Source organism: Gadus morhua, chromosome 21 (genome assembly GCF_902167405.1).
Source record: "Gadus morhua chromosome 21, gadMor3.0, whole genome shotgun sequence".
NCBI classification, from domain to species: domain Eukaryota; kingdom Metazoa; phylum Chordata; class Actinopteri; order Gadiformes; family Gadidae; genus Gadus; species Gadus morhua.
The window spans coordinates 21,099,210-21,111,669 of record NC_044068.1 but is presented as its reverse complement, the minus strand read 5'-3'; the positions used below and the strand labels follow the sequence as shown (position 1 = coordinate 21,111,669).

General features: G+C 42.0%; 1 protein-coding gene across 1 annotated transcript in view; it reads right to left on the bottom strand.

Annotated features, from left to right (window-relative positions):
- man1a1 (mannosidase, alpha, class 1A, member 1) overlaps nt 1-12,460 on the bottom strand; it is a 99,245-nt gene that overhangs the window by 44,093 nt on the left and 42,692 nt on the right. The window contains exons 3-4 of the mRNA XM_030344382.1: nt 4,318-4,433; nt 53-133 (exon numbers count right to left, since the gene is read on the bottom strand). Of these exons, the coding sequence (XP_030200242.1) occupies nt 53-133; nt 4,318-4,433 (197 nt within the window). The remainder of the gene's footprint in view (nt 1-52; nt 134-4,317; nt 4,434-12,460) is intronic.

Genomic DNA, 12,460 nt, shown 5'->3' with positions numbered 1-12,460 from the left:
TGTGATTCGGGAACCAGGGAGAAGGGAACCAAATAAGACAAGAAACACTTACGTCCTTCCCAGACAGATAGTAGGCAGACAGGAGGCCGCCCACAAACCGGATGTTCACCTCAAACACAGAGACCTCCGTGTTCTGAAAGAGAGGAAGTCATCAGCGTTTAGATTATACTTAAAATCATTCAGAAATTCAGACTTTGTTGACAAAAACCCTACAATCCCTTTTACCCAGATCCTCCCATCTCTTGAAAAAACATTCTTGAGGCACGAAGATAGTGGTTGACACATGGTATTTCTGATTGGCTTCAGTAAGATTTATGTATTGATCAGAGGGGGAAGGAGATGACACTGGTGGTCTGCGGAAAACAATTGCACACATCTGGGTGGTGTCGAAGGCCATGGTCCCTCAAAGTGAGTGTGTTTGTGTGGCAGTTCACATCACCAAACACATACGTGTAAGTCCTGATATTCCCCTGCTATTTTCCTGATTGGCCGTACAACATATCCTGACATTTGCACCCTGAAAATCTTGTGGAAAAAAATAGTAACCCTGGGATAGTATTTTTTAAGTCCCACATGTAAGGGGAAACCATTAAATATCACATATAAGGGTAAACTATTAAGCTTCACATGTTAGGGTAATCCATTAAGGTTCACATGTAAGGGTAAACCATTAAGTCCCAGATGTTAGAGTAAAGGATTTAGCAAAGAATCAGAAGCTATTCTCTGCGTGTGTCGGCAGTTAACGTTTGAACCTTCAGACCTAAATAAGGTCTTTCAGCCCTCAGGCCGGTCACTCACTGGATGCTTTTTGTTTTTTGCGTCCTTCTCTGTAAACTCAGACTGTTGCAGCAGATATAAATCCCAGGAGATCAGCAGATTCTGAGTTTCCCAAACCAACCAGTCTGGCAACAACAACCACTCCATGGTCAGAGGAATGGTTGATGACCATGTCTTGTCCTGGTTATCTTTGCGGATAAGGGCTAGGTTTTCTCTAGGGACATGGTACAACCAAACCAGGGTTATGTTTACTTCTCTAGGGACATGGTACAACCAAAGCAGGGCTGTGTCTCATCAATCAGCAGATGAGGTGGACATAATTTATCTTAAACATTGACATTTTTTAAGGAGGGTTTTGTTAATTTTAGTTTGCGTATAGTTTAATAATACTTTCTTACTATAATAACTTGGTTCTATTTTTATTTTAAATGGACTATTATTAACATTAACATAATATTACATAATATATGTAGCTATATTTTATGTTCTAATTACTATAAGGCTTTTAAATAGAGTAACTCAACATTGCAATATGAAAATGTACACCAATCAAAATATATTTTTTATTTTTTTAAGAGCATACATACTGGCAAATTGTCAATTAATATGCTTTAGCTTACTGAATGGCTTACTGAATGCATGGACTACCACAGCTCTCCTGCACCAGCTACAGAATGCCTTTGTTGTGGTAGGCTACCGTAGCTGCTAGTGTGATTTAAACCTGGATCTTTTCCCCCCGTTAGTACGGTTAGTTTGGGAGGGGAAAATCGATAATTTTAAGCCTTCTGCGGACTAAATCAATAGAAAGTTGTCTGCTCTGACACACAGCCCAGGTTGCTCCCGGCACGCTTCCCAATGAACTTTAGTTTGGTGTGAACCTGATCCGACCCAACTACAACCAGGGGGTGAAAGCACTGTTCTGAAAAGTAATGTTGGGGCACTATAGCTGCTTGTATTCACTCAGAACAACCAAACATTTTTGTCAAAGCGAATTGCAAAAATGCAAGACCATACAAAGTTGTTGCTCCTTTATTATTGTCCACAACAAGGACAGTTTGGAGTTTCCCTCGGATGCTTTGTCCAATAGACAACAGTTTGACATGTGTTTTACCATGTTTGGTACGCCTAACAACGTCAAGTGTTGATGCTACCCCAACCCAACCACAATTCAACAAAGTACTTGAAATGCAACGGGAGGGGCAGAGTGCATAGAAATGCTTCCACGTAACGTTGCTTTACAATTCATCTGAACATTGTATGTCTGCCCACTAGCTTTGCGTTTAGCTTTCAATCAATAAAAAAACATGGATCCAGACGGTTCTTATAAATCACCCAATTTTAGCACATAAAAGGGATATTTGCCAAATAGCAAGTTGTTTCCATCCCTGAAAATTGAAATGGTCTCACACAGCGGCATTAGGAGCACTATTCACAGCGCATTTGACTCAGTAAGAGCTGACGGATGTACTATTTCTAAAAGCGACAGCACTAAAATGAAATGATAGCTCTTACATCTTAAGTACAGCCCTTTAAACTCCTTCAAGTGGAACAGAAACATACACTAAACGGCTTGGTTCCACCTGTAGGGCTTGTACATCGTGAGGTCACACCGCAATGGCTACCTCCATTTTAGAAGTATGTGAGCATAGGAATGTTATTGGTAGCAATGGGGTTTTAGTCATTGTTTAATTCTTAATTATTATGTGGTGACATTGTTTTGGTTGAAACTTTCACATGAGGGACATGGAAAAACAAAGTTTTAAAATTGACCTAGCTTACGGTATGATTACATTAATGCCGCTTTTCCACTGCATGGTACCAGCTCGACACGACTCGACTCAGCTCGCATTTTTTGCTTTTCTACCGCGAAAACATGGTATCTGGTACCTGAAGTGGCTGCTTTTTCTAGTACCGCCTCGCTCTAGGTTCCAAGCGGCTGAGCCGATGCTAAAAGGTGACGTCGGCAGACGGCCGGCCACTGATTGGCCAGAGAGTGTGACGAAGTCACGAGAGCGACATGGCAACCATGCTGGTAACAGCCATAGCAGCGCCGCAGCCAACATATTCCACTTCTTCAACTTCTTCAACATGCCTGCAAATAATAGTAATGTTATCGATGTCCTCCATTGTTGTTGTGTGGGTTCTCTCCATGTGTGGGTTGCGTAGGTGTTGTTTGCGTCGCGTACAAAAATACGTCACGGCCCTTTCGCGCAGCCGACCCCGCCCACGTCCAGGAGGTACTATTTGCGGTGGAAAACGACCCGTGCTGCTGCCGTGTCGAGTCGTGTCGAGTCGAGTCGAGTCGAGCTACATGTGCGGTGGAAAAGCGGCATAAGTAAGGAGATAGATAGATAGATAGATGGATAGATAGATAGATAGATAGATAGATGGATACCATTAGCAGGATAAGTATAACATTGGAAGAACAGCATTCTGCTGCCATTTTGAAACTACCTCTTACACATACCTCGTACACACCACCAGAATGTTGCTGAAGCCAACTTAGAAACCGAGGCAAATTAGAAAGATATTGAATTAGATTTGCTTCTTGATTACAGTTTAGGAAGATGATACAGATGGATGTCTGTCGGGTTGTAATGGAGTTCATTATTGTAATGAAGCCAGTCTAAAATTAGCAAACCATTGAAGTTATCAGGATAAGTCACAACAAAGTTTGTTTTTGCAAAGTTTTAAAATGTTTGGAAATGTCCCTCAACCTAAGCCCCGTCCACACGGGCGAAAAACAATCTTTTCCATTCCGTTTTCCTTGGCTGCATTTCAGGAATATCTCCGTAAAGAAAACGAATCGAGCTGCAGAAACGCTGTGTTACATAATTGAGGCAACTCTGGCGCTGGTTTTCAACCAAAAAAAAAAGAAAATGAGGCGGTGCATATCAAGCCTGCGCGCTGTATACAAACAAACTAAAAATACTTTTTAATGTGCAGTTAGTAATTAAATCTAAAAGGGGCTATATTAAAGCTACAGAAATAATACAAATCAAACAAAACAATTTTTTGTCTCCAACGTCGCCCAGCTGGTGGTGGGGGCGATGATGTCATCGTTTGCGTATCAGGCGACCACACAAATCCTAACACGAAAACGCAGTGGGCCATTTTTATTTTATCCACCCTTGGACCTGTTTTCAATAAGATTTTCGGCCACCAAAATCGCAAGATCCACCTCGACGGTCAGGCGAAACGCACAAGACTTCTACGTCTTCACAAAAAAATAATTTCCGTGTGAACGGGGAATTCATCTTACACCCTGTACACCTGGGGCACCACAGTAACACGCTGCTTCCTTCTTTGACATTGATATATTCCTTCAAACATAATCCATGTCTGTACGGTATGGTTGCATAGACTAAACCCTCAGTGCAAACCACTCTGGGAACATCACCACCTGGGTTTAAAGCTATGACGTTGTTATAATGTAAGGGTACATTTCTCTTTTTCTTCAACCTTTCAGTGTTTTCTGCATTGGTTTCAATGCCACTTTCATATCACATCGGTGTGGGAAATAAAGTATTTTCTCCTTACCAGGCTGAAGTCCAGGTTCTTCTCTACCCAGGCAGTAGCCTCATCAAAGTCCTCATACATCTCCATGATGTACAGGGTATCCAAGGCATCCACTATGTTGGCTCCCTTCAGACCGCCTGGAACACACAGAGGGAGACATTAACAACCACTTTATAGTACCATTCAACCGAGTACCATCTTGGAAGTTGAAGATACCGTCCTGCTGGCCTGAGCAACACTGAGCAGGACCAGGACGCCACATCTGGAGCTCTGAGAGAGGAGCCTCCCCTTCAGAGCAGTACCACAAGCCTTCAGTATCAAAACTAGGGATCGACCGATATATCGGTCGGCCGATATTATCAGCCGATATTCGCGTTTTTTACGTGTATCGGTATCGGCCGATACGCGGCAGATTTTCGCCGATATATATATATTTTTTTTACTTGTTCTACCTCACCTGTTTTTAATATTTGTTAAATATTGCTCATCTAATTTTTCTTACTTGTTTTACCTCACCTGTTTTTACTATTTGTTAAATATTGTTTTTTATATTGAAGTTCAATAAATGTTCCTTTTTTTAAATTGAGACTTGTAACATTTGTTATCAGTGTAATTTTTATGATTGAGGGAGCAAAAGCAGTATCGGCTCTAAATATCGGTATCGGCGTATCGGAGTATCGGCTAAGGCTGATGAAAAAATATCGGTATCGTATCGGCCCTAAAAAATCTGTATCGGTCGATCCCTAATCAAAACCAAAGGACTGAACTGTGAGGCTCTATGAGGAACTATTACTGTAACTAAAGGCGGTTTGTAATTAGAAATTAGGCCCCCACGTGATTAACAAATACCTGTTTTCTAATGTATAAAGACTGACGGCTAATGCCATGATGAGGTAAATAGGTAAATAAAGACTTTCTCTATTATTCTCTACGAACTTTGGGACCTATCACGTTCCTCAAATTTTCCCCTAGAGACTCCATTCCAATTGTAAAATGTTCAGATTAGCTTGGCGCTTCTTTGCAGATTAATTTAATATTTTATACTTTAAGATATTCTACTCATTCAATACTATTTTTACAATGGAGGATGACACTGACATTCTCTGACATTTCACCTGCTTCATGCTTCGTAACTTGGTCTATTTTATATCGTTAAGCTTCGTTCAAACGTTTAACAAATCAACACACTTGTATCTTCAACAATCATGAAATAATAATAAAACAGAATTCAATATAATTTATACTTTTTTCAGAATCACAGTTTCATTTCATACCAGCTTCGTATTTCTCATTGAGTTACATTGATGACGAGGGGATTCAGGCAGTGTTGCCAGATTGCACGGTGAGGCCAATGCGGACGTCACGGAGCCTAAACAACATAAATATTTAACCTTTAACCATGTTTAGCTTAAATGGTTACATCTTTTCATGTTAGTGGCGCTAAAATGATAAATCGATTAGGATTATGGTCCGTAGTCCATGCAATGCAATGACGCTTTGACGTAGTTGTGAACCTCTTATGGTTCAGAGGGCGAAAAAATGGAACGGGGCCGCAAAACTCAATCTCGCCTAGGGCAACCAAAGGGCCAGAACCAGCCCTGCAGTGAGCTACTATACTTCTAGTAGAGATGCATCTAGTTGCATGTTCAGGCTATATAACAACCTGGAATATATGATATGCATATTTGTGAAGTCACTATATGGCAGCCTTTTTTTGTAACAACATCGTTGTGTCATGTGGACCATGACGTAGTGACTGGTTAGTTGCTGTTAGTACCACACAACCGAAACACTTACAGCCCTACCCCATCCAGAAAGTTTCTGTTGTGTTCGTCAGATTACGCCATACTTTCTTTGGGTTGTTTGTTTGCGTGGTGTTTCTGTAGTATTTATTTTGTGTATGTGTAGTGTTTATTTTGTGTTTCTTTAGTGTGTGTGTAGCGTTGTGGGATTGAGTGGGGTTGTTGCCCCTGATGCTGCCTAGGGGTATATTAGGGTCCCTGCCCGCTCAGCCGTGCTGGGCCACATAGGTTTCCTCCTTTTTGTTTATTTTGTATGTTGTTGTCGTCTTGTTTTGGTTTGTTGTGACATTATGAACACACAACACCCCATATTTCTTCATCTTCTATTCTTACACCATGACACAATTTACTTTTATACCTCATGTTGAGTTACGAATAACGATAAATACTTTTATTTAATTTAGTATCAAAGATATGTCACTTATGGGATAACTCTTTTGGTTTTGTTACAACCCGTAGCAAGATTGTATGGGGGTCGACTGATATAAGGGAGGAAGAGAAAACTAAGACTCTAGCAAATAGTTATCAGAAAACTTTTTAGCAAATAGTTATTTTGTGTTATGTGACGTGGGGAGAGAAAGGGGGCTGTGTGTTTTCCAAAAAGGTTTGAGTAAAGCAACGATAGGGCAAGAAAATGTAACCGCAACAGATCTGGCTTGATCTGTAGTTCCAACCATTCTCTCCCCAATCTCCTGGTATCTCGTTGCAGGCCTTCTCTCATGAGATGTCCGGGGAAGGTGTTATATTAAAGCTACTTGACGTGCCATGGAGTGCCGCGTTAAGTAGATAAAAGAAACAGCCCAGGGGTCTCAGCCTATATACTGTCTGACTTCAGTTCACCACCACACCGTCTGTGTCGCCAATTCTCCTTTTCCTCCAAACCATGCATACGCATGGGTCAGAGTTTGCTTAGGGCTGGGCACATTCTCCCGTCAAGTTAGTATTTATAGATCACAACCTTGGTGTGGAATGTCACGTACGCCAATTTCAGCCACGTTTTGTGCGTACGCAACGGTTATAAATGAGACCCCAGCTCTGTGTTTCATAATGAGGGGGTTTAGTGCTGCTCTGTGTTTCATATAATGGCGGGGTTTAGTGCTGCTCTGTGTTTCATATAATGGCGGCACCGTGCAAGGGTCCCTTCACATCAAGTAGTACGACCTAGAGCATATCAACATCCAGGCGACATGCAGAGGACCTCCTGCACTACACTTTAAAGCCACTGATATAGAAACATTGATCACACTGGCTTATCATCATCAGTGGTGGTCAAAGCGGTGGCCTGCTCACCAAATTCTGCTTTCATGTTTCAACTCATTTCCATTCTGATTGTATTACAACCAAAAGCCCTATAACCGTATCACATTTTTATTTATTTTTTAACTTTTAAAGGCAACTTCGGCCAAACTTCTGCCGTCAGGTCAATGGTCCACAATATCAAGGGGGCTACACCCTATCAAGGGGGGTCCACCCTATCAAGGGGGGTCCACCCTATCAAGGAGGATCCAAACTATCAAGGGGGATCCACACTATCAAGGGGGATCCACACTATCAAGGTGATTCCACCCTATCAAGGGGGGTCCACACAATCAAGGGGGGTCCGCATTATCAAGGGGGGTCCACATTATCAAGGGGGGTCCACATTATAGAGGGGGGTCCACACAATCAAGTGGGGTCAACACTATACAGTGGTTCCCCCAAGTTCACACAGCAGCGGCACGCTGCCGCTGCTGAATTTTCTTCGCCGCTGCAATAAAAATTGCAGCGGCAAATCCTACTCCTAATTATTATTATTTTTTTACGTAGCTCCTTTTAGAAAATGTACAGCGCGTAACGGCAATTGCGCAGCACGCGGCACATCGTCACGTAACCAACATCAAAGAAGAAAAATACACAGCGAGTGTGGCAGTTGTTGGCAGTAGGCTACCCTACACGGTTGCAAAGTTACATTGATTCTAGCAGTAGCGAGTGAAGCGGAAGATCGAAGAAAGAAGGAAAGAGAGAGACAGACAGAGAGAGAGAGAGAGACAGACAGACAGACAGACAGACAGAGAGAGAGAAATTAAGTTGCTAAAATGTGTCGCTACATGACCACCAGTGTTAAAAACCCTCTGAGCCCAATCATTTTATTGTATCTATAAACCGCAACCACCGTGCCGTTTTTCCTCTAGTATTGTGTGTGTGTGTGTAGGCCTATGTGTGTGTGCGTGTTGTCGCTCTTTTTGGGATCACTCATAGCCTTTACAGGAGCTTATATCCAGTCAGGAATTTATAACCTAGGTATTTTCGGGAACTTTGAAAAATGAATCCATACTGTTAGATCCAATGTTGTTCTTTATTGCAATATAAAAGCCGTTTATCGCGTATTTTAGTTAGGGATTTATGCTAATCGCCTGTAAGCATGTGGTCATTAGCATAAATGCAGGGAAAAAACCTAAGGACATTTATGAACAAAGTGTCTTATGTAAAAAAACAGTTATGCTTTGGGCATAGCAACCATGTTTAGTGTTTAAGCATTAGGCAAAAATCTGTAAATAAATTGTGCAAATTATATTTGCGTTGTGGCATTTTTTGTTTAAATATTACTAGACAAAAATATAAAAATCTGTAAATGAAGACACAAAAGGCAAAGTTACAACACCAATAATCCCATCTACAGTAATACACAGGACTGTTTGAATAGGATTTAAGTGCATATTCTCCTCTCAAAGTGCACCAGATTCATGCATTCCAATGTAAAGGGTACAAAAAAAATTCGGCCGGGGAGGCAAGCCCCCGGACCCCCCTAGAGGGTTTCGGGGACCACACCACCACTGCTGAAAAAAATCCTGCGGGAAACACTGCTATAAAGGGGGGTCCAGACTAGAGCCCGACCGATATATCGGCAGGCCGATATTATCGGCCAATATTAGGCATTTTTCAAACTATTCGGTATCGGCATTTATAATGTCCGATAAATGAATATAAAAAAGAAAAAAAAAAAGTCTGTCCACCGGAGGGCGCTCTAACGCCCAAAGCCGGTGATTCAGCCAGAGTTAGGCAGAGTGAATGACGGAGATCGACGGTGATCATCGGTGTTGTTCATGTGTGCAAGTGTGTTCATGGTAATTTGGCAACTGTCACGAGACATACATTGCTTGAATAACAATTAAAATAACATCCCCATCAATTCTCTAAAGTCGATAAGCATGACTTAATTCACGACTACCATGTCCAGTTTTGCTGTTGTTACGTGTTAGCTGAGAGTGAAAAGGATTTAAAGGATAACTACAAATAACCAATGTTTGGGAAATGGGTTTGTTTTGTTGCGCGTTTATGGATTTTTTTTTAATATATATATATCGGCCGATATATCGGCATATCGGTTTTTTAAATCACAAAATATTCGTATCGGTATCGGCCTTAAAAATTCTAGATCGATCGGGCTATAGTCCAGACTATCAAGGAGACTTCACACATGAAGCCCTACGAACAGATTCTCTCAGCCTCTCTGGAAACTCAAAATATCGTGGGACATTTCCAGACGTGTACGGGAATGAGGTATGCGAGATTCACTATTATTATAGCCATTTGATTCATTGATTAATGGATTCATAATGTGTTTTTGCAGGTTTAGCCAAAGGACCCTGGTAAATAGTTAAGCAGCCGTTTAAGCCATTTCAAATGACAGGAAGAAAATCCTTGTTTTATGTGTGATTGTCCACATCTCAATCTAGATATCAGATCTGTCATTCTTTAAAGTTCCAATGACATGAAAACGACTCTTTAGGACATTTTCTTACATTTATACGAGTTAGGGCTTTGACTTTTGCCCAAATATCATATTCGAAGTTTGTTTGTTTATTAATATTAATATTTGAACATGTTGGAATATTTATGAATAATATTTTGACCATTAAATGCCTTCAGTAAGACCTGGATTGGGCTTTGCATGGTTTGTTTACCGCGTTGCTATGGTTACCGGTCTTGCATGTTCCAACGGTTTATTAGGTTTCTAATAAATCGCTGTCTAATAAATACCTCATTCACTGCCTTTTCCGTGGACATTACAATATTATGAATAGACTGCGTCGGGTTCTCCGACGTCTCTCCCTCTTGGCCTGCCCATAACAGGTTCGAATATTAAGGGCTGCCTAATATTCGTTCGAATTTTGATTTATTTTTTGATATTCAAATTATATTCGAATAACGAAGTTCGGAGTCAAAGCCCTAATATGAGTTCCCCTAGCCTGCCTATGGTCCCCCAGTGGCTAGAAATTGTGAAAGATGTAAAATGAGCACTAGGTATCCTGCTCCGCCTTTGAAAAAATTAAAGCTCAGACACGCCGTTTTGTAATTTGGCCACATATGTCGTCATAAGGAGCCAGGTTACCTCCCCTATCTCTGCTTTGCCCGCCCAGAGAATTTGGCCCACCAATGAGACAATGATCTAAGACCGTGCGAGCGGCACATGTGTGTGTGTTTGTGTGTGAATACACACACTGTAACAAGTGTTGTACATTTCTTTGTTATTTGGATAACCATTCTGCTGTTAGTGTTAAGGGGCATAACACGCAACATAAGTTAAGGTTTAGGTAAAGCTCACATTTGGTGTAAAGATTAGACTGCGTCGGGTTCTCTGGTACTTCCACAATGAGACTTGTAGTGGGGGTTATCTCAGCCAACAACAATCGCGGACAACAATCCCTTTCCCCTCCATGTCGCGGTTCAATCTGGGCTTCAGCGAGTCAAAGCCAAAGTTCCATTCCCCAATTCCTTCTCAACCATCGCCGAGATGACCCCCACTACGAGTCTCGTTGTGGAAATAGGCCTACCGGGAGTCCAAAAACGGTAAGCATCCCTTTCTCCTCCTCAATGTCGCCGCACAGTCTGTATTTCAGATTGCGCGGAAGTGGAAGAACCGGAGATGTCGGAAAACCCGACGCAGTCGTTTGAGATTCATAAGATCATCCGGAGGCGCACACAGCTTTTGGCCGTGATAATATATATTATATTATATTACATTATATATATCTATACATTATATTATTTAATTATAGAGTTCCAGGACTCCTGCCGGAGCTCCCGTTGTGTTCTAGAATATTTACAGAAGACAGCCAAAAGCTGTGTGCGCCTCCGGATGATATTATGAATCCGAGCCATTGCGATGCATCAACTGTAAACGGAGCGCATGGTACTGTGGCCGCAAGCTGCTCAGGGCCACTACCCCACCCTCCACCTTGACCCGCCTCTAAAAAATTGCTTTTGTTTTTGGAAAGTTCATTGTGGGACTGGCTCGTAGTGGCTGTAATTCTGCACCCAGGCTAAATTTCTTGAACATCTTCAAATACTGTATTAGGGGCCCACTAAAACCTATATAAAAGCATCCAAAAAGTAGCATGCCATGGGACCTTTAAAGGGCTCATGTCATGCCACCAGGTGTGGGTGTGATTAGCTGGTACAAGCCTTTTGGAACAGGGAAGGAATGATTTTCATAGTGACATCACAAGTGGGCGTGTCCACCTAGATGTACGCTGGATAGATCAGTCTATCAGCCTACCCAGCGGACTATAGCAAACGTTGCTCGTCTATCCTTCATATATCTAGGTGGACACTCCAGAGCAACTTTGTGAAAATGAAATGCGCCACACACCACGGCGTAACACTACAGGTGACCGAGAAGCCCTCACTCGGATTCAGATACCAAAAATAAGCCGCTGCTCAGATGGAGCTTCACCATCCACACACAGTAAAGGCTTGTTTTGCGATGCAGAATTGAAAACTTGAAGTCGGAGTTCCACCCGGACCGTTTAGCCAAAGTATACTAATCCGACTCTGTAATCCGACTCCGTGACTACGGAGACCCCTCAGCAGCTCTCCGCCGGGATGTCGTTAACGCAATGCAATTCGCTGCCCGATCTATCTAATGTGTTGACTACAAACCTTGTAAGCACTGTTGTAAATAAACTTCAAAAGCTTTTCAAATCTTATTTGGTGTTTTATTGGTCCTTAAGTTGCAAAGTAAACAATGTACAAAGTACTTAAGGTGCAAAGTCAAACCGGAGAAGTGATTCCGTAAATGATTTTGTTAGAGGACCAATCACAGCCCTTGCCGTCTCCGTTGCGTCGGCCAATATGGCGTCGACTGATAGTCAAAAAATATTGGATGCGCAGGTAAGCTATGGAGAGGGTCTACGACAGGCTCACCGGCTTCGGAGAGGGCTCTCCGTGTCTACTACAGCACTTTAACATGCACACGGCGCATTTGAAAAGGCACCATCCAGGTGTTACTACAACCGTTTCTGTGAAAAAATAACGAACTGTGCAAACCCAGCTCACGACACTATTTCAACAACCCCTGTCTGGGAATTCAGAAATGCAAA